General features: G+C 42.9%; 2 protein-coding genes across 9 annotated transcripts in view; one reads left to right on the plus strand and one right to left on the minus strand.

Annotated features, from left to right (window-relative positions):
- PRORP (protein only RNase P catalytic subunit) overlaps positions 1 to 5,462 on the minus strand; it is a 149,655-nt gene extending 144,193 nt beyond the window's left edge. Inside the window, exons 1-3 of one of the 5 annotated variants that reach the window (XM_003901703.4) lie at positions 5,222 to 5,323; positions 3,628 to 4,905; positions 1,066 to 1,113 (exon numbers count right to left, since the gene is read on the minus strand). In XM_003901703.4, the coding sequence (XP_003901752.1) occupies positions 1,066 to 1,113; positions 3,628 to 4,607 (1,028 nt within the window). In that variant the 5' untranslated portion in view covers positions 4,608 to 4,905; positions 5,222 to 5,323. The other 4 variants (XM_009211396.4, XM_009211395.4, XM_021941125.2 and 1 more) reach the window with 4 other exon arrangements.
- Positions 5,314 to 22,743, plus strand: part of PPP2R3C (protein phosphatase 2 regulatory subunit B''gamma) — a 36,351-nt gene continuing 18,921 nt past the window's right edge. Inside the window, exons 1-7 of one of the 4 annotated variants that reach the window (XM_003901700.4) lie at positions 5,527 to 5,635; positions 5,755 to 5,954; positions 10,799 to 10,926; positions 18,747 to 18,851; positions 19,444 to 19,556; positions 20,810 to 20,907; positions 21,676 to 21,746. In XM_003901700.4, the coding sequence (XP_003901749.1) occupies positions 5,897 to 5,954; positions 10,799 to 10,926; positions 18,747 to 18,851; positions 19,444 to 19,556; positions 20,810 to 20,907; positions 21,676 to 21,746 (573 nt within the window). In that variant the 5' untranslated portion in view covers positions 5,527 to 5,635; positions 5,755 to 5,896. Of the gene's footprint in view, positions 5,955 to 5,989; positions 6,009 to 10,798; positions 10,927 to 18,746; positions 18,852 to 19,443; positions 19,557 to 20,809; positions 20,908 to 21,675; positions 21,747 to 22,743 lie in introns of those variants that run through there. The other 3 variants (XM_021941129.2, XM_021941126.2, XM_021941128.2) reach the window with 3 other exon arrangements.

Below are 22,743 nucleotides of genomic sequence, written 5' to 3' on the forward strand. Positions count from 1 at the left end.
CATTAAAACCTTTGTAATAATCACATACATCTAATTTTTTATAAACCTGATAATATCACAAATTAGTGTGCCAGAAAACCCAAAAAAGTAGACTGGTCATTTGAATGACTTTTTTTGTTTTTTTGAGACAAGGTCTCACTCTGTTGCCCAGGCTGGAGTGCAGTGTCACAATTACGGCTCACTGCATCCTCAAGCTCCCAGGATCAAGGGATCCTCCTGCCTCAGCCACCAAAGCAGCTAGGACAACAGGTACGTGCCACCCTACCTAGCTAATTTTTGTATTTTGGCGCCTGACTAATTTTTGTATTTTTTCTAGAGACAGGGTTTCTCAATGTTGCACAGGATGGTCTTGAACTCCTGGGCTTGAGCAATCTGCCAAGTCAGCCTCCCAAAGTGCTGGGATTACAGGTACAGGCATGAGCCACCATGCCTGACTCAGGTGACTTTTTTTTTTTTTTTGAGACAGAGTCTCACTCTATCACCAGGATGGAGTGCAATGGCACAATCTTGGCTCACTGCAACCTCTGTCTCCTGGGTTCAAGCAATTCTCCTGCCTCAGTCTCCCAAGTAGCTGGGACTACAGGCGCACACCACCACACCCAGCTAATTTTGGTATTTTTAGTAGAGACTTGGTTTCAACATGTTGGCCAGGATGGTCTCAAATCTCCTGACCTCATGATCCACCTGCCTCAGCCTCCCAAAGTGCTGGGATTACAGGCGTGAGCCATGGCGCCCAGCTCGCATGACATTTTTAAAGTAATTCCTGTTATGTGAAATATCATATTGGTGAATTAAATAAATAAATAAATCGTAAAACACAACTGGGTCTGGAACCTCTAGGGAAAAACATCTCTAAGACATCATATAGGCTCATAATACGCACTGGAAAAACATTTTGGGTACTGCTACGTCTCTGTATGCAAAGTATGTTTTTGTCCTCAGATACTCTAATTACAAACTTGTAATTATCCTATCCTTAAGATGTTCTTAAATATTTTTCAATCAATAGCAACAAAACCTACTAAACTGAAAACAAACAAGTTAAAAATAAACATTGGTCTTCACCTTTTTTGGACTGTGGTGAATTGTCCTTTCCATTGTTTTCCAGGAACACTATGAAGATTGCAAAACCAAATCATGAGGTTAGATTCCTACTGAAATGAAAGACATTCATGATATTTGGAAACTCTTATAAGCAAGAACTCCGAAAAGCTCAAGATATTTCTGTAGAATGGTTTAATTTAAAAAGTGGCAGATATCCTGCATGAGGTTAAGAAGCTGCTGGTACCCTGTTCTGAACCTCCTTCTTCCCTGTGGTTCTCCTCCCACCAACTAACTCTCATCTTCAAGTCTATAGAAAGCAGCTGACCTTAGTAGCATAACCTCTATACCAAACTCAACTCTTACCTTCTCCATAAAGCTGCCAGAATTTGCTCCTGCTCAGAGTAATTTACCTCTTACCACTGTTATTTCACTGTGTGGTATTGTACTCCCAATTAAATTGAGAATGTCATAAAAGATTTTATAAAACACTTGCAATGCCTAGCCTATTTGGAAGCATTCACAAACTATGTATTGATGTATTTGTTCAATCAACGTATCCTCTCCTCCTTCCTCTTCCACATATTACCATCAGTTCTTCTGATTCTACTGCCTTCTCTCCTTCCTCAGTTCTTAATTCTCATCATCTCTCACCTAAACCTAAAATTGTATTCACGCAGTTCTCCCTGTTTTCAATCTTAATCCCTCTCCTATCTACTCTTCTCACTTGGCAATTGCCTTTGTAAAACTCCATTCCAGCATTTTTTTTTTTCTTTTGAGACAAGGTCTTGCTCTGTCACCCAGGTTGGAGTGCACGGCACAATCACGGCTCCCTGCAGCCTTGATTCCCTAGATTCAAGTGATCCTCTTGCTTCAGTCTCCAAGTAGCTGGGACTACTGGCACACACCGCCATGACAGGCTAAATTTTGTATTATCTGTAGAGACAGGGTTTCGCCATGTTGCCCAGGCTGGTCTCAAACTCCTGGCCTCAAGCTATCCTCCCACCTCAGTCTCTAAAAGTGCTCAGATTACAGGCATGAGCCACAGTTCCCGGCCAAATTCAGCATTCTTGATCAGAGAATAAAATTCAAACTCCTTGGTATTCAAAAATTTTCACAACCGGGCTCCTCCTCCCTTGATATTCAATAAGATAATTAAGCATAATTACTACTTCAAAGCTCTGTAAACATGATATAGAAAAAAAAAGACAAGGCCGGGTGCGGTGGCTCAAGCCTGTAATCCCAGCACTTTGGGAGGCCGAGACGGGCGGATCACGAGGTCAGGAGATCGAGACCATCCTGGCTAACACGGTGAAACCCCATCTCTACTAAAAAATACAAAAAAAACTAGCCAGGTGAGTTGCCGGGCGCCTGTAGTCCCAGCTACTCGGGAGGCTGAGGCAGGAGAATGGCATAAACCCGGGAGGCAGAGCTTGCAGTGAGCTGAGATCCTGCCACTGCACTCCAGCCTGGGCGACAGAGCGAGACTCCGTCTCAAAAAAAAAAAAAGAAAAAAAAAGACAAGAGAAAAACTACCTCAGGTGATCCGCCCAGCCTATCCTGTCTACTCTCTATAGTTCATCAACTCGGATGATATGGCTTATTTATATTATCTGTCATCTATAATCTCACTATTGAAATGTAAGCTGTGGCTAGGTGCGGTGGCTCACGCCTGTAATCCCAGCACTTTGGGAGGCCGAGGCGGGCGGACCACCTGACGTAGTTCAAGACCAGCCTGACCAACATGGAGAAACTCCATCTCTACTAAAAAGAAAATACAAAATTAGCTGGGCGTGGTGGCACATGCCTGTAATCCCAGCTACTTGGGAGGGTGAGGCAGAATTGCCTGAACCCGGGAGGCGGAGGTTGCAGTGAGCCAAGATCACGCCACTGCACTCCAGCCTGACAACAGCAGCAAAACTCCGTCTTCAAAAAAAAAAAAAAAAAAAAAGACAGTGAGTAGACAGAATAAATATAAGCACATAATCACATTTTCAGAGGAACTTCTGAAAATACTAATGTGGCCCGAGACAGTTCCAGTCAAATGCTATATTCTTTTCTTGCTATGAACACTGGCCATAAGTAGTATTAAGTACTCACATCATACTAGATGCCTAAGAAAACAAAATTAATGATCCTTCTAAAAGGAAAAAAATACATAAAAGTGCTATAAAATTTCACTTTTATGTGATGGGTAAAGATTAGCACAAATTATGTATGCTGCTACTTTTTTTAAAGAGAGAAAATTTTGTCTTAAAGAGAAAATAAACCTTACTAAGAGATGGAAAAAAGTGTAATCAGAATAGAATGATTCTCAGCAACTAACAACAAAAAAGAGTGGCTACTTTGAGGTTTAAAGTTATTAAGTTAAAAATAATTAGCCAGGTATGGTGGCACATGCCTGTAGTTTTAGATACTCAGGAGACTGAAGCAAGAGGATCCCTTGAGGCCAGGAGTTTGAGATTACAGGGAGCTATGAACACACCACTGCACTCCAGTCTGGGCAACAGAGCAAGACCCTGCCTCAAAAAAAAAAAAAATAATAATTAAAGAATAAAAACATACATATAAAAAAATCAAAATTACCTCTCAAACCATGTTTTTATACTGTGTGCAAATGATTCCCCTGGATACAGCTGATTATTTCTTAGATATGAAAGAATATCTAGTAGTTTATTTGAATAATTATCATCCTTTATGTCTTTTCCAAAATCAAAGAAAGCTTTTAAAGTTTCCAACATAGGAACAATATCTTGACCTAGCAATTCCTGATACAAATTCCAAGCTGTGTTTATATCTTGATGAAGGAGAGCTCCCTGGATACAGTCATTATAGTTCTTTTTAGAAGGAGTGATAACTTTTTTGATGTCCTCTAACAGCAACAATGATTCTCTCCATCTGTCTGAATGGATCAGTCCCTGGATGAGAAGAGTGTAACCTCCAAGTTCTAAAGTCTTATATCTGGCTTTCATAATTTCAAAGACATCAATAACTTCAGATGTCTGCATATGAAAGACACAGAGATACAAATACCTGACCAGTAAATCATAACTTACGATGCCATTATTTTTTGCTGCTACCCATGCCAGCAGAGATTTAGCCACATCTACAGAGCTATGAGAGTGAGCCATCTGTGAAATGATGAATCTTTCAAAACTGGTCTTTCCTTTGAAATCCGCCTTAAGTTTATCCCACTCCTCTGAATTCAAAGGTTGTGTTGGGAGTTGAATAGTGTTCCTCACAGATGGCAAGGCCTGATCTTTACTTTGAGGATTCATCTGTGATCTCTTCTTAGCTGCTCCAGCTGAAAAAAAATGAGGAACAGAAGAAACTTGCTTATTACTGCCCTCCTCTTTCCTGAGATATCTGGCCTTGGCAATCAGATTCGTTGCTTTGGTATTCTGTGGAGACATTGTTTTAAGAGAAAACAACCTCTGTTGGCTCCTCATGCCACAGCTGTCTGAAAGAAAGAGAGAGACATAAGAGTGCCCTGGGCCTAGCCCAAGGTATGGGTTGCTCTTCCAAAGCTTAGGAAAGCTTCGAATACCAAACAAATAGAAAGTCATTATGCAGTGAGATCAGCACCAGATAGTGAGAGAGATGTTGGAAAAAAACCCTCTTCTATAGCAAAATTAAAGGGATTGGTGGTCGGCAGTGGAGAGTCGAAGTGCAGCTTTTTAAAAGAAGATCTGTGTTTCTTCCTTACAGACAAATCAAAGTTCGGCTTTTGGGGTTACTTAATAGCAAGAAGGCAGGTGAGTTTTCTCTATTAAACAACAATCCGGGGATGTCCAACGTCGCAAGCCGCAAACCAGGGGACAGAGCAGGAATCCTCTGGTGCCTCTTACATTCCAGTTCATGAACCTGAGGAAAAAGCACAAGAAGGAATGCCCAGTTTTACTCACGTGGATCACAGTTGTCCTGAAAAGGAACAGATTCCCACGGGAAGCTTGCTGGAAAGGGGGTATAAAGCCAAAACCGTATCCAGGAGCCTCCAACTCCAGCCCACCAGCAACAGCGGCGAAAGCCAAAGTCTAGGGGCCCTCAACCTGCATAACTCTCCAAAGACCGCAAAGCTCCTCCGATGGAGGGATGCGGAGGGAGGAGGTGGCGAGTCAGGTGCGCCAACGACTCGGGAAAGGAAGAGAGATCCAGGAAGGGCGCTGCCTAGACTGTGTACCTATCGCTGACTAACGAAGTTCACTTCATTCAACAACTCAACGCGGCACTCGGGCTTAACGCGGCCATAAACGCGGCGGGAACTACAGTGCCCACTATGCACCGCGCCAGCCCCGGCCGACTGACGAGACTGACCCGGACTTAGGCGTTCCGCCTGGCCTGGCGGCGAGGAAAAAAGGCAATTTTGAAGCATTTTGTGGCAAAAGGGGTAAGAGACGGCTGCGGAAGCGTCTACTACATTCAGGGGACCTAGAGGGCTTACAGATATCCGCAATGAACAATGAAAAGAAATTGTGAAAGAAAGCGCTTCCCTCAAGCCGGAACCAATTAACTTCTGAGTCACGTGGTGCGCACGCGCCAAAGGCGCACGATAAAGGAAAACGCGGGCTTATCCTGCCTTTTAAAATCCGGCTTGGTGAGCTTGGGACGCCTCCTGAAGGAGAACCATTTTCCATCTCTTTCATAGTTTTCCCCCAGTCAGCGTGGTAGCGGTATTCTCCGCGGGAGTGACAGTAATTGTTTTTGCCTCTTTAGCCAAGACTTCCGCCCTTGTTCAAGATGGTGGTTGAGCGGCCTTCCTAACCTTTACGGGGCCTGGCGGTGCTGACGCCTGAGTTGGTAGGGGTGGAGCAGGTAGGAAACAGCAAATGCAGAAGCTGCTGCGCGAGAGTCGGCCATGGACTGGAAAGAAGTTCTTCGTCGGCGCTTAGCGACGCCCAACACCCGTCCAAACAGTGAGTTTTGGGAGGGGCCGCCCGTTGGGATGGCCCGGCCCTAAACTCCTAGAGGTAGGAGGGAGGTGGGGAGGAGGAGCAAGGGGGAGCCGCACTTTCCGCTTCTGTGAAACCTCCCGACAAAGGAGGCGGAGTGGAATGTGCCTTAGGGATCCGGATAGGGTTGACCCAAACTTTCCTGGGACGGAGTCTGGGGGAACGAAAAACTTAGCCTTAGTCACTGACTTCCATGGTCTTAATCTAAACTTGTGAAGAATAACTTAGAACCCCGGATCCAACAACGCCTCAACCCCACCAGGACCTGTAATTGTGCTACCGCCTTTTTACTGTCACGCTTTTTGCTTCCCTCCTAATCCATTTTATATTTCATAATCCATTTTTCCTTTTATTTTTCTCCTTCACATTGCTTATTAACTAACCTCGTTAAATCTAGCTTTCCTATTTCACACCCGCACTAAGGGCTGTTGAAAGTGGCTGGAGAAAAACAGAACCTTGTCTCACTTTTTTTTTTTTTTTTTTTTTTGAGACGGAGTCTCTTGCTCTGTCGCCCAGGCTGGCTGGAATGCGGTGGCAGCATCTCAGCTCACTGCAGCCTCCGCCTCCGGGGTTCAAGCGATGTTTCTTCCTCAGCCTCGAGTAGCTGGAACTACAAGCGCGCGCCTCCACGGCGGGTTATTTTCTAGTAGAGACGGGGGTTTCACCATATTGGTCAGGCTGGTTTCAAACTCCTGACCTCGTGATCCACCCACCTCGGCCTCCCAAAGTGCTGGAATTACAGTCGTGAGCTGCCGCGCCCCGCCGAGTTATCTCACTTTTAGTACTAAGCTAAATGTCCACTAAGCTAAAGTAGGTGTTTCGGTCATGTCTACCGTGTTTTCCTGGACGTTCATTCTCCTACATTCAATTTTCATCTCCCAAACTGCCAATCTGTGTTTCCCTAGATACACTATTTTTTTTTTTTTTTTTTAATTCAGGCTCTCCCTCTGTTGCCCAGGCTGGAGTGCAGCAGCACAGTGACGTCTCGCTGCAACCTCGATTTCCTGGGCTCAAAGGATCCTCCCACCTCAGCCTCCTAAGCAGCTGGAAGTACAGGCACACGCCACCACATCCGCCAATTTTTTATTTTTAGTAGCGGTGAGGTCTTGCTATGTTAATAGGGCTGGTCTCGAATTCCTGGCTCAGGCAGTCTTCCTACCTCCACCTTCCAAAGTGTTGCTATTACAGACGTGAGCGCCCAGGCAACACTCTTTTACAGTCCATTCTTCTCATCTCTTACACCTGCAGTCTGTCCTACCCACTTCTTACTTTAAGCTGATGAACTTGTTTTTTTTAAATATATATCTCATTAAGAAAGGAGAATCAGTTGGCCGGGCGCGGTGGCTCAGGCCTGTAATCCCAGCACTTTGGGAGGCTGAGGCGGGCGGATCACGAGGTCAGCAGATCGAGACCATCCTGGCTAACACGGAGAAACCTCGTCTCTACTAAAAATACAAAAAAAATTAGCCAGTTGTGGTGGCGGGCGCCTATAGTCTCAGCTATTCCACAGGTTGAGGCCGAAGAATCGCTTGAACCCGAGAAGCGGAGCTTGCAGTGAGCCGAGATTGCACCACTGCCCTTCAGCCAGGGCGACTGAGCGAGACTCAGTCTCAAAAAAAAGCAGTCAAAGGAGAACCTCACCTGTCCCCCTTAACGTTTCTTTCAGCCCCACAACCCCACAGGTGCCCATACACTCTGGCTTCACTGTTAAAATGATGAACTGTCCATGTTCCTATTTAAGAGGTCCTCCACTCCACCACTAGATTGCATTCTTTCTCCTGTATTCACTGACTTCCTTCCAGCCTCATCCTTTCTTTCATACATCGTCAGATTTTCCTTCTGCTGGATCATTTTCACCAGCACAAGTGTGCTATTAATATCACCCATCTTTTTAAAAGGTGGGTGGGTGGGGGGAGTGTTGTTGGGAGGCCGGGTGGCTCACTCCCAGCACTTTGGAAGGCCAAGGTGGGAAGATCGCTTGAGGCCAGGAGTTTGAGACTGGCCTGGGCAACATAGTGAAACACCATTTCTACAAAAATAGAAAGTAAAAAAATTAGCCCTGGTGGTTGTGCACCCCTGTAGTCCTAGCTACTCTAGAGGCTAAGGAAGGAGGGTTTGTTTCAATCTAGGAGTTTGGGGCTGCAGTGAGCTATGATCATGACACTATACTGCAGCCTGGGTGACAAGAGTCAGACCCTGTCTTAAAAAAAGTCATTTGGGCCGGGCACTGTGGCTCACGCCTGTAATCCCAACACTTTGGGAGGCCGAGGTAGGTGGATCACTTGAGGTCCAGAGTTTAAGACCAGCCTGGCCAACATGGTGAAACCCTGTCTCTACTAAAACTACAAAAAGTAGCTGAGCACAGTGGTTCGCACCTGTAATCCCAGCTACTTGGGAGGCTGAAGCAGGAGAATCGCTTGAACCCGGGAGGCAGAGGTTGCGGTAAACTGAGATTATGCCACTGCACTCCAGCCTGGGCGACAGAACGAGACTCCATCTCAAAAAAAAAAAAAAAAAAGAGTCATTTGATCCCACATTCCTCTCCAGCTTCTGCTGCATTTCTCTGCACTCTTTATAGGAAAACTTCTCAAAGAAGTTACCTGTACTTGGCTGGGCACAGTGGCTTACGCCTGTAATGCCAGCACTTTGGGAGGCTGAAGTGGGTGGATCACCTGAGGTCAGGAGATCGAGACCAGCCTGGCCAACATGGTGAAACGCTGTCTCTACTAAAAATTCAAAATTTAGCCCGGCGTTGTGGCGAGTGTCTGTAATCCCAGCTACTCAGGAGGCTTAGGCAGGAGAATCACTTGAACCCAGGAGGTGGAGGTTGCAGTGAGCCAAGATCGTGCCACTGCCCTCCAGCCTAGGTGACAGAGTACGACTCAGTCTCAAAAACAAAAGAAGGTACCTGTACTTTATGTGCTTTTTTGACCCCTTAACTCTTGAACACACTACATTCTTTTAGCAGATACTTACTTCATGCCTGTTTTGTGCCAAGTACCATTGTAGCTTAGAACACACATAAATCCCTGTCTTTGTAGAACTTACACTTTAGTGTGGAGAGAAATAATAAAATAATAAGCAAATTATATAGGTTGTACAGCACCTGCTTAAGTCTGGTTCCTTCATCAGTGTACTAGATCCTATCCTTTGTAGTAGATTCCATTTTTGCCTGCTGCAGGATGTACTCTTGGCAGTTGTCCCTTCTCCTGCATCATCAGTTTTTCTTTAATCATTCCCATCAGCATATAAACATGCTGGTATTTCTCCCATCTTCAACTTTCTTAATTTCCACCTCTAACCATTCCTCATTTTTCTGTTCCCCTTATAGCAATATTTGTTAAGACAGTTATTGGTTAAATCTGTACTCGTCTCAGATTCCTGCTTCTCAAGAATCATCATTGACCGTCATATTGTTAACTTCAGCGGTCAGTTGTCAGTCTTGATTTTACTTGAAAAATTTTGCAGTTTTCTCCAACAGCACTGAGCCATAGTAAAGAAATTAACTTACAGGTTTGGTCTAAAGTTAAAAATTAACATAATAGGCCAGGCACAGTGGCTCATGCCTGTAATCCCAGCACTTTGGGAGGCTGAGGCGGGCAGATCACCTGCGGTCGGGAGATCCAGACCAGCCTGACCAACATGGAGAAACCCCATCTCTACTAAAAATACAAAATTAGCCAGGCGTGGTGGCGCATGCCTGTAATCCCAGCTACTCAGGAGGCTGAGGCAGGAGAATCACTTAAACCTGGGAGGCGGAGGTTGCAGTGAGCCAAGATTGTGCCATTGCACTCCAGCCTGGGCAACAAGAGCAAAGCTCCATCTCCAAAAAAAAAAAAAAAAAATTCACAGTAAACAGATGCAGCAGAAATACAGTCATAAAAGGAATTCAAGGAAACAATTACAGGCTTGTTGGGAAGGAAATGAGACCAGAAAGAGTAAAATAACTTTTGAGAAAACAGATCACAGAATTCAAGAGCTCAGTGAGGCTGAAGTGGAAATGCTATGGCAGTGAGGTTTTGAATTACCAGTAAGGATGATCTGAGAGTATATTTGAGCTTAAGATTTCAGAAAAGGTACAAGTAAAATCTGTGATCTTGCTGTAGAACCAAATGGCAGAATGAACTGGAGGTGAAAGTTTTTAGAGTTGCAGGACCCATGGTCACCCACATAAATGTTTATTTGTCCTAAATGATTGCAGGACCTTGTGAAGAACACTGTGTACTGGTCACTGTAGTCCACAAATAAGTGGGGAGGAATTGGCTGAATGAGACAGCCACGTGCCAATAGCAGGCGAGTTGCAGGGTAATAGAGCCCTGAGTTTTGAGCTTCAGACAGAGGATGTTTTTTTGTTTGTTTTCTCTACATTAGGTAGAGAAACAGTGATTGTGAAGCTGAAACTCCATGAGGTCAGGGACTGGCGCTGTCTTGCTCACCCCTCATTCCATGTCTACTACAGTGCTCTCTGTACATAGTAGGTGCTCAGTAAATTCTTTTCATTGAATGAATTAGCACTCTACAGAGTCCTGTAGGAGAGGTAATGACTTGAGGAAGAGACTAGCTTTAGCAATAAACAGAAGTAGAGGGAGCATGCTGAGAAATGGTTGAAGATGTAGAGGAGGCTGCTTCAGTAGAAGACAGTGATTCTTGGTATTTCAGAAAAGTTAATATGCTTAGTGTCTAAGCACAATTGTGAAGGCCTTTTTGGCACTGCAACTATTTTAATTAAATTATTAATATATAGGATGACCTGAGTAAAAGTACTGCTTGATTTTAAAAGTGCTCCCCTTAATCTGTTTTGTTACCAGAAAAAAAAAGTGAACAAGAATTAAAAGATGAAGAAATGGATTTATTTACAAAATATTACTCCGAATGGAAAGGAGGTAGAAAAAACACAAATGAATTCTATAAGACCATTCCCCGGTTTTATTATAGGGTAAGTAGTATCTAATCAAATGTCCTGCAGAGTTTAAAAATGAAATACAATTTTTGGCAAGGCAAGATGGCTCATACCTATAATCCCAACACTTTGGGAGGCTGAGGCGGGAGGATCGCTTGAGTCTGGGAATTTGAGACCAGCCAGAGCAACATAGCAAGCCCCCATCTCTAAAAAAAAATTTATTTTTAAATAACTGGACATGGTGATGCATGCCTATAGTCCTAGCTTCTCAGGAGGCTGAAGCAGGAGGATCACTTGAGCCCAGGAGGTCGAGGCAGCAGTGAGCCGTGATTGTGTCACTGCACTCCAGCCTGGGCAACAGAGTTAGACCCTGTCCTCCCACCCCCAGAAAAAAGTAATTTTAAAAATAGGACCAGAATTTTATGTTTTAAGAATAGAGGATTATATTTTAAATTTTGTATATTTATTATTTTATTGTAATCTTATCACTATTATAAAACATTTTGAGCCCAATAAAACCCCAAGTTTAGATTTAAGTGGGTATGTAAACACAAAGTTGTTAAACTTTTTCTTTCTAATTTTTATTATAGCTATTAGTAGTAAGTATTCTATTGGATTGTGTTATCAGGTATACAACGCTTTGTTACAAAGTTTTAAAATTTTGCTCAAGGCTAAACCAAAAAATCGATTGAAAATGGAAAACTTAAAGAATTTCACTTGAGGCCAGGCATGGTGGCTCATGCCTGTAATCCCAGCACTTTGAGAGGCCAAGGTGGGTGGATCACAAGGTAAGGAGTTCGAGACCAGCCTGACCAATATGGTGAAACCCAGTCTCTACTGAAAATACAAAAATTAGCCAGGAGTGGTGATGTGCACCTGTGATCCCAACTACTCAGTAGGCTGAGGCAGGATAATCTCTTGAACCTGAGAGGTGGAGGTTGCAGTGAGCTGAGATCATGCCACTGCACTCCAGCCTGGGTGACAGAGCAAGACTCCATCTCAAACAAACAAACAAACAAAAAGGAATTTCACTTGACTATTTCTTTCCCTGTGCCAAACTCTGAAAATGGCTTGAAGAGACATATAGACAAAATAGGCCTTAAGAAAAGCTATTTACGATAGGGTCACTGCACTCCAGCCTGGGTGATAGAGCAAAGACCCTGTCACAAAAAAAAAAAAGGTTGGCCAGGAGCAGTGACTCACACCTATAACCCTACCACTTTGGGAGGCCATCAAATCAGGAGGATCACTTGAGGCCAGGAGTTTGAGAACCAGTCTGGGCAAGTTGGTGAGATCTTGTCTCTCCAAAAAAACTTAGCCAGGCATGATGGTGACACCTGTAGTCCCTGCTACTCAGGAGGCTGAGGTGGAAGGATCACTTGAGCTCAGGAGGTTGAGGCTGCAGTGAGCTGTGATCATGCCACTGCATTCCAGCCTGGGTAGCAGAGCAAGAGCCTATCTCAAAAAAAAAAAGAAAAAAGAAAAAAAGCTGTTTACAACCTGGGTATGGTAGGGCATTCAGCTGTAGTCCCAGCTACTCTGAGAGGGTGAGGAAGGGAGAATCTCTTAAGCTCAGGAGTTTGAGACCGGCCTGGGCAACGTAGTAAGACCACCCCACACCCCATCTTTTTTTTTTTGAGACGGAGTCTCGCTGTTGCCCAGTCTGGAGTGCAACGCCCTGATCTCAGCTCACTGCAACCTCTGCCTCCCAGGTTCAAGCGATTCTCCTGCCTCAGCCCTCCCAAGTAGCTTGGATTATAGGTGTGTGCCACCACACCCAGCTAGTTTTTGTATTTTTAGTAGAGACGGGGTTTCGCCATGTTGGCCAGGCTGGTCTCGAACTCCTGATCTCAGGTGATCTTCCTGCCTCGGCCTCCCAAAGTGCAGGGATTACAGGTGTGAGCCACCATGCCGGGCCCACCCCATCTTTTTATTTTATTTTATTTATTTATTTTTTTAAAAAAGAAAGCTATTTATACCTGAAAGTGAGGTCTACCAAAAAATATCTATTTAGTATTATGGAAAATGTAACCACTATACAAGTTAACTGGAATCTTAGCTGGATGTCCCTTGAACCTGTTACCTTCTAACTCTATTAATTATAACATTATTTGCAAATATAGTAAACATTTATTTAGGTAGTGTTCTTACAGGTTAAGGTGTTTATATAAGTGAGTTATCCGGATACTGAAATATTTCTTCAAGTGCAAATTTTTTTCACTGAACATTTATATATACTTCTCAACCTTTTAAGAATCATATGCCAGTAATGCTAGCCCATATTTGTTTTGTTTCATTTAATTTAATTTAATTTAAGAGAGCTAAATAATTAAACATGAGGCCAAAGTACATAAGAAAGTGGCAGTCTTTTATTGCAAATATGCGCACACTCTCGGGCGAGGTTCTCTGGTCCTCAGGTGTTGGGGGGCCAGGGAAGTCGCGCCGGCGCTCTCAGGTGAGGTTCTCTGGCCCACGAATGCTCCTGGCGGCAGCAAACTTTTATGCATTGGTACTGGAAGGGGGAGGGCAGTGGGCAGGATAAGGGCGGGATAGGGGCGTCTCCATAGGCGTGGCCGGGTAAGTTTCGATCTCTTTGGATTGACATCACCTGGTGCATGCTCGGTTGATCTACATCTTCCCTGGCGCTGGCTGCATTTTCCCACGCACTGGAAAGTTGATGAGGAAGAACCCAGAAGCAACATGGATTGTGCCTTCTTGTTCACCTTCCTCCATCTTGTCCTTTCTCCCTCACCCAAACAATATTTATTGTAGAAAAGGAAAAAAATATGGCTAAACAAGTTGATCTCTTCCCATAACAACATCACCCAACAATGTAAACAGAACATTTTATATGAATCCTTCTACATATTTTTGTGGGTATCTGTGTATTTTTTAAAATGGGGTTACATCATACATACCTTTACTGCTTTTTGCATTTCACACTTTTCTTAAATAGGGGCAGCTAGATAACTGAATATTTTTGATAACCTAGGGGAGAGAGAAGGGAATTGACATTTATTGAGTGTCTAAGCACTGCAGAGTGAAGGGGTGGCCTGCCCCTCCACACCTGTGGGCGTTTCCCTCATCAAGTGGAACGAGAGACTTAAGAAAAGAAAGACACAGAGACAAAGTATAGAGAAAGGAAAGTGGGCCCAGGGGACCAGCGCTCAGCATACAGAGGACCCAGGCCACCGCCCTGGCCTCTGAGTTCCCTCAGTATTTTTTTGATCATTATCGTCACCATCTCGGAGAGGGGAAGTGGCAGGACCATAGGGTCATAGTAGGAAGAAGGTCAGCAAGGAGACATATGAATAAAGATCTCTGTGTCATGAATAAGTTTAAGGAAAAGTGCTGTGCTTTGATGTGCATATGCAAACATCTCCATAAACATTTTCAGGGCATTAAGAGTAGCATTGCCACTAGCACGTACCACCTCCAGCCCTAAAGTGGTTTTCTCCTACCTCAGTAAATAGAACATACAATCAGGTTTTACACCGAGACATTCCATTGCCCAGAGACGGGCAGGAGACCTTTTACTAATCCTCCTCAGCACAGACCCTTCAGGTCTTTCCCTTTCCACAAGGCCATATTTCAGACTATCACATGGGGAGAAACCTTGGACAATACATAGCTTTCCTAGGCAGAGGTCCCTGCGGCTTTCTGCAGTGTTTGTGTTCCCGAGATTAGAGAATGCTGATGACTTTTAACAAGTATACTGCCTTTAGGCACTTAACAAAGCACATCCTGCATAACCCCAAATCCATTAAACCTTGAGTAGACACAGCACATGTCTCTGCAAGGGCAGGTTTGGGGGCAGGGTTACAGATTAACAGTATCTCAAGGCAGAAGAATTTTTCTTAGTACAGAACAAAATGGAGTCTCTTATGTCTACTTCTTTCTACGTAGACACAGTAACAGTCTGATCTCTCTTTTTCCCACACAGAGCCTTTTGTATTATCTCATTTAACCTAGATTCTTAAATAAGATCTTACTGTTATCGAACACAAGTTCTTGGGTTCTCAACACAAAAGGGAGAGAGAGTACCTGACTCTCTGAAAAGAGCTGGTAGGGTTTTTTTTTTTTTTTAAATCAGGGATTGATATTAGGGTGGGGTATGCAGGCTGGGCTGGGCAAAGCAGATCAGGTAGGGTATGCAGGTGTGCATTATCTGGTTGCTATGGTTATCTTGAGCAGTGGGCCACCTGGTCTGGCTAGAGGCAACAAGGCTGTAAATCAGTTGTTCAGCGTTCCTTCCCTAGATAGGACACCCACTCCACAACTCTGGTTATCTCCTAAGGCTAGTTACTGGAATTCTTTTGAGTAAAAGGCATGGTTCAGACATTGTGGTATCAGTGAGGTGATGGCGTGGGTTTTGTGATGAGTGGAAATGCATGAAAAAGTGCCGTAGTGGGAGTGAGCTGACCCAAGCCCCCTTTCCTACTCTGTGTCATTCCTAACAGCTCTTGGATAGGAATGGTGTGATCCCATTCCTGAGGCCAGGACTGAACTTTCTTGTACTTCCAGGACCAAACCTTCGCCTTCTTTTTCTGGTTTCTGAGGGAATCTCCTTTTTTCCCTGTCTTCGTGTCACTTCTCTCTTGGGCCACCTCTAGATCTTAGATGGTTTCCTGTCTGCAGCTATGGATTTGTAAAAAAGTTCTTTCCCTTCTTTCTTCTTCCTCTCCGTGGTCCCCACTGCTTCAGAGAAAACACGTATTATCTTGAGTCACCATTTCTTTCCTTGGCTGATTAGCTGGTTAACTAGTCACTGTTAGACCCAACATGGCGGTGTTACCCGGCGTAGCAGGCCTTTTGTTAAAGACTCCCTTCACCCTTGTACACACCCACAGACTTACATGCATCAGAGTTCTGGTTGGGCAACCACACCCCCCCATGACCTGCAGCTCACCTGCATTTCACAAGTTCGTGAACAGCAGTTTCAGTTAAACAGTTTCCAAAGACCCCTTCCTCATGACCCTTACTCAACTCCTGCCCTAGTAGTTTCAAGACTCCCCAGGCCCTGTTTGTACAACCAGCTTCCCTACCTCTCAGGCTATAAAAAGCCCCTACCCTCCTCCCTCAGCGCGACTTCCTCGGCCCGCACCTTTGGACCGAGGAACCTCGCCTGCGAGTCCTAATAAAGGCTATTCTCACTGCCATTTGCCTTGTGTCTTCGTTCCTGGTTAGGCTCCAGCCTCAGTTTACCTTTACAGTCACTAGAACACAATCTCAGTCAGCCCCAACTGCAGCCCCATCCCCACCTCCTAATGTTTCTTCTGTTGATGAAGAGTCGAACTCTAAAATATTTGAAGAGATTTATTCTGAGCCAAATATGAGTGACCATGGCCTGTGACATAGCCTTCAAGAGATCCTGAGAACACGTGCCAAAGGTGGTTTGGGTGCAGTTTGGTTTCACATGTTTTAGGGAGGCATGAGACATCAATCAAATACATTTGAGAAATACATTGGTTTGGTCCAGAAAGGTGGGACAATTTGAAGCGGGATTTCCAGGCTACAGGTAAATTCAAACATTTGCTGGTTGACACTTGGTTGAGTTTCTCTAAAGACCAGGGATCAAACAGAAAGGAATGTCTGGGTTAAGTTAAGAGGCTATGGCGACCAAGGTTTTATCATGCAGATGAAGCTTTTAGCTAGCAGGCTTCAGAGAGAATAGGTCGTAAAATGTTTCTTATTAGACTTAAAGTCTGTGTTGATGTTAATGCCAGAGAGGTAGAATGAGGCATGTTTGACCCTCACTTCCCATCATGCCCTGAAACGGTCTCTCAGGTTAAATTTTAAGGGCCCTGACTGAGGAGGAAGACCATTCAGATTGTTGGGAGCCTTAGAATTTTATTTTTGGTTTGTACTCTTTTAACTCTGTTCCTTCTGATGGGAGGGATGGCATCTTAGTTCCTGGAAATGAAAGGTAAAAACCATAACCCTGAGTTTTGACGTTAAGGTTTACTGAGGTACATTTAATGGGGCTAAGATGTAGAAGAGGAAGAAGAGCTCTTTAAAGTAAATTGTTCTGACTAGGTGTGGTGGCTCATGCCTGTAATCCTAGCACTTTGGGAGGCCAAGGTGGGAGGATTGCTTGAGCCCAGGATCTCAAGACCAACCTGGGCAACATAGCAAGACCCTGCCTCTATTATTAATTAAAAAAGAAGAAATGAAGTAGATTGTTCTAAGTCAGGTTGGAATGGGTCATTCTAAAGCTCTGCTCATGGAAATCACCCCAGTTGACAAACCCTCTTGCCTGGGAGGCCAACATAATAGGCACTGCCTTGACCATCTCCAAGAACGAAGGTGATCCAATCTCAACAGGCATGCTTTCCTAAAACTGGACAAGAAGAATAAATGGTTTTTGCTGGACAAGAAGAATTACAGGTGAGAACCACCCAACAGGTTCTTCTTGCCTGCTACCCAGATAGAGCCAATTTATCAAGATGGGAATTGCAAGAGAGAAAGAATTTAATATACATGGAGCCAACTAAATGGAAGATAGGAGTTTTATTATTCCTCAAATCAGCCTTCTTGAAAAGTTGGAGGCTAGGGTTTTTCAAGGATAGTTTGGTAGGCAGAGGGCTAGGGAATGGGTGCTACTGATTGGTTGGGGATGCAATCACACGGATATAGAAAAACAGTCCTGGTCCTTGCCTGCTGAGTCTGCTTCTGGGTTGGGGCCACAGAGGAGTGGCTGGTCCAAGAGGGGCCACTAGGTAGTCAGAAGTGCAAAAGCCTGAGAAGACATCTCAAAAGGCTGGTCCTGTGTACTACAATAGTGATGTTACTTACAGGAGTAATTGAGGATGTTGCAGATTTTTGTGACTTCTGGAATAATGACTGCTAATCATTTAACTGGCCTCCATCTTAGCAGAATTCTGGTCTTTCTCATCCTCCTGACGTGGTGGCCTTTCATTAGTTTTACAAAGGCAGTTTAGTTTGGGGATGAGCTATTATCATTTAAATCATAAACTAAATTTCTCCCAAATTTATTAATATCTTGGCCCATGCCCAGGAATGACCAAGGGCAGATTGGAGGTTAAAAACAAGATGGAGTTGGTTAGGTCAGGTCTCTTTCACTGTCATCATTTTCTCACTGTTATAATTTTGCAAAGGTGGTTTTGAAATTGTCAATCTTCAGTTAATCCTCATTTAATTCTATATCTTTTTTTTTTGTTTGTTTGAGACAGTGTCTCACTCTGTCACCAGGCTGGAGTGCAGTGTCACAATCTCAGCTCACTGTAACCTCCGCCTCCTGGGTTTAAGCAATTCTCCTGCCTCAGCCTCCTGAGTAGCTGGGACTACAGGTACATGCCACCATGCCCAGCTAATTTTTGTGTTTTTAGTAGAGGCGGGGCCAGGATGGTCTCGACCTCTTGACCTCATGATCCACCTGCCTCTGCCTCCCAAACAGCTGGGATTACAGGTGTGTGAGCCACCGCCCCCAGCCAATTCTGTATAATTCTAAGGAAGCCACCGCCCCCAGCCAATTCTGTATCATTCTAAGGAAGCCACCGCACCCAGCCAATTCTGTATCATTCTAAGGAAGCCACCGCACCCAGCCAATTCTATATCATTCTAAGGTGACAATGGAAACACAGTGCTTTAAGGAAATAAAATGAAACTTGGACTAGACTAGCTTTTAGAATAGCTTTTTCAGGGCAGAGATCCAGTCTTGCTGATCACTGATTCTCTGTGGATCAGTTTTTGTTAAACAAATGTTAAGCACAATTAAGGTGAGATACAAGAAATAATTTGAGGCTGTGGCATACAGTTATTTTAGGAGACCACATACATTTTACAGGATCCGGTAGTCTAAAATTTACATGTAGAAATTTATGTTGTATTTTCAGCTGCCTGCTGAAGATGAAGTGTTACTACAGAAATTAAGAGAGGAATCAAGAGCTGTCTTTCTACAAAGAAAAAGCAGAGAATTGTTAGATAATGAAGAATTACAGGTAAGAACTAAGCAAAAAGTTGCTTTAGATGTTAACCACTTCCCATTTGTACTACTTAAATCATGCAAGATTTCTTAGTGCCTAATGAAGTCCATACTACAGAGTGGTACTGCATAGGCTCTGAAGCAGCAGTTCCCACCAGAAACAGCTGCTGAGTTTGCATGGGTCATATACCCCAAAAATAGTGTTGTTTGTTATTGTTGTTTAAGGCTCTAGGTGATTATACTGTGCAGCCAAGGTTCAGAACCACTGCTGTAGGGTCAGACTACAGAGGTTCAAATCTCAGCCCTGCTATACGACTTTAGGCAATGGACTTAACATCTCTGTGCTTGGATTATCATCTCTAAAGTAGGGATAGCTAACTGTATCATAGAGTTATGTGGATTAAAGAGGAAGTGTATATCAAAAGCTTAGTAGGCACTCAATACATGTTATTTTTATTGTTAGTAATCAAAAAGACAATAGGGCATGAGATTCATCTTAATATTGACTCTGCTAACAAACTATCATTTTAGTGGAAAGCACGCATTTAACTACATTTTTAAATCTTGTTTTTAACTTATAACATCTTCACTTCCACAATTCTCTTAAGAACTTATGGTTTTTGCTGGACAAACACCAGACACCACCTATGATTGGAGAGGAAGCGATGATCAATTATGAAAACTTTTTGAAGGTTGGTGAAAAGGCTGGAGCAAAGTGCAAGTAAGAATAATATAATTAACAAAAGAATATGTTATGTTAAGCATTTTAAATGCCTCAAATATTGGCTAGGCACACTGGCTCACACCTGTAATCCCAGCAGTTTTGGAGACTGAGGTGGGAGGATTGCTTGAGCTGGAGTGTTTGAGACCAGCCTGGGCAACTTAGGGAGATCTTGTCTCTACTAAAAATAAAAATATTATCTGGGTGTGGGGGTGTACACCTGTAGCTACCCAGGAGGCTGAGGTGGGAGAATTGCTTGAGCTCGGGAGGATGAGCTGTGATTAAGCCATTGCACTCCAGCCTGGGTGACAGAGCAAGACCCTGCCTTTAAAAAAAATAAATCCTCAAATATTAATTGAAGTAAATGGTATGACATTTGAGTCAATTTAAGTTTCTAATGAAATTTAATAAAATTATTTACAGTCAAAAAATCACATTGGTATGAAGTTATTAAATAACTCCATCAAAAAAAAAAAGAATATAGTTTATGACACTTTGAGCCTTAAGACAGACAAAAGCAAACAAAAAAGAATGCAAGGCCAGGCATTGTGGCTCACATGCCCATCTCTGCAAAATAAAACTTTTAATTAAAAAAAAAAAGAATGCAAACATTTATGACTTAGGCTAGGCATGGTGCCTCACATTTGTAATTCTAGTGCTTTGGGAGGCCAATTCAGGTGGATCACTTGAGGACAGGAGATGGAGTCTTGCTCTGTCGCCAGGCTGCAGTGGAGTGGTGCAATCTCGGCTTACTACAACCTCCGCCTCCCGGGTTCAAGTGATTCTCCTGCCTCAGCCTCCCAAGTGCAAGTAAGAATAATATATTATTATTAATAATTATATTATACTTATAAATACTATAATTATAATAAAATTATAATTATAAATACAGTATAATACAATATAAATACTGAATACAAATACTTTTTGTATTTTTACTAGAGACGGGGTTTCACCATGTTGGCCAAGATGGTCTCGATCTCTTGACTCGTGATCCTCCCACCTCGGCCTCCCAAAGTGCTGGGATTACGGGCAAGAGCCACCGCACCTGGCCAAATCTCTGTTTCTTTAAAAAAAAACCAAAAAAACAAAAAAACAAAGTAGGGCTTAATACTTTAAGTTTTTGAATTATAAGCAGTCTCTATTGTTCTTTCATTTTTTTATTGTATGAATTTATGCCATTTTCTAATTTATGTAGAAGGCATTTTCTCTTATGTTGGCAGATCATTTAAATCTTTATTTTCTTTTCTTAGGCAATTTTTCACAGCAAAAGTCTTTGCTAAACTCCTTCATACAGATTCATATGGAAGAATTTCCATCATGCAGTTCTTTAATTATGTCATGAGAAAAGGTGATTCATTTTTACTGTGCTTGAACTCCTTATGTGGGAAGCAAGTAGGTTTTTGGTCTGTGCTTTTATAAGTATTTCTTCCATGTGAAATCACTCTAAGTTTGAAGTAGAACTTCTTATCTTTTGACCAAGATGTGTTACATAAACTTGGGTTATCATAAAAAAACAAAAAGTTTTTAAACCTTCATGTATCTTAAAGATAATAGTAGACTAGAAATATTAAGAGCTGAACCAAGGATTTTAATGTATGGTGATTTGAAATAATTTCAATTTACTGATAATTTTATTTTACCAAGATATTAGAAGTTGAGTTGACTGAAAGGATAGTTTCAAACCCACAACTGCGATATCAGTTTCAAGGAGCATCTATTAAACAGCTTGGACTTATGATTCCTACAAGTGCTATAATAATCTGTGAAAGCCTACTGTATACAATCTTTAATAATTGATTGCTGTAATTAACCTCAGAAATAAAAGCAGCTTCAATGAAGGCATAACATTATACTAGCTGTCCCTGTTTGGTGGAACACCAAGTTTAATTGGTAAAGAACAGTATCTTCAAGGTGTCAGTTTTATTATAGCTTTAGTCATGATAGAATTGTTGAACTCTGCCATTCTATGGTTTTTTGTTTCAAGCAATTTTGTGGCGAGAAGAAATGTTTTTAGAGTTACTAGATTAGCTCGTCTCAAATCTAGCTCTTTATCTCCTTTTTCATATCTAAAGGATAAATCTTAAGAATTACATTTCATTTTCTTATTTATTGTCAGTTTGGCTTCATCAAACAAGAATAGGACTCAGTTTATATGATGTCGCTGGGCAGGGGTACCTTCGGGAATCTGTAAGTATTAACCTTATAGACATTATATTAACTCTTATAGACATCAAAATGTAAACTGTAGTTATCACTGGGTGTTGGGATTACAGGCTATTCATATAATGCTTTGTTTTATTTCTGTTTGTATGTGTTTGTGTGTACATATTTAGTTTTACCGTAACAAAGCAACTTGTACACTTTCAACTTTTAAAATTGAACATCATCTTTTCAGTGAAACAAAAAACAAATTTAAAAATAAACAAAATTACAATAGAGAATGTCAATTCCAAATAAGATCCTACAGATTCTACTGATTCTCCCATGGAGTGGCAGGGTTAAAGTCATCATTAAGAGAGCATTTATGCTGGGTGTGGTGGTTCACACCTGTAATCCCAGCACTTTGGGAGGCCGAGGTGGGCGGATCACCTGAGGTTGGGAGTTCGAGACCAGCCTGACCAACATGGAGAAACCCTGTCTCTACTAAAAATACAAAATTAGCCACCTGTGGTAGCATCCCAGCTACTCGGGACGCTGAGGCAGGAGAATCACTTGAACCCAGGAGGTGGAGGTTGCTGTGAACCAAAATAGCTCCATTGCACTCCAGCCTGGGCAACAAGAGCAAAACTCTGCCTCAAAAAAATATATATATATATTGGCCGGGTGCGGTGGCTCATACCTGTACTCCCAATGCCTGTACTCCCAGCATTTTGGGAGGCCGACGTGGGCGGATCACCTGAGGTCAGGAGTTTGAGACCAGCCTGACTAATATGGTGAAATCTCCTCTCTACTAAAAATAGAAATATTTGCTGGGCTGTGGTGGCGTACGCCTGGAATCCCAGCTACTCAGGAGGCTGAGGTGGGAGAATCGTTTGAACCTAGGAGGCGGAGGTTGCAGTGAGCCAAGATTGCACCACTGCACTCCAGCCTGGGCAACAGAGGGAGACCCTGTCTCAAAAAAAAAAAAAAGAGAGAATTTATTTTTAAAATGTCATGCAAGGATGTCCCTTAAAAATCACAATTA

This window comes from Papio anubis, chromosome 7 (assembly GCF_008728515.1).
Source record: "Papio anubis isolate 15944 chromosome 7, Panubis1.0, whole genome shotgun sequence".
Classification (NCBI taxonomy): Eukaryota; Metazoa; Chordata; class Mammalia; order Primates; family Cercopithecidae; genus Papio; species Papio anubis.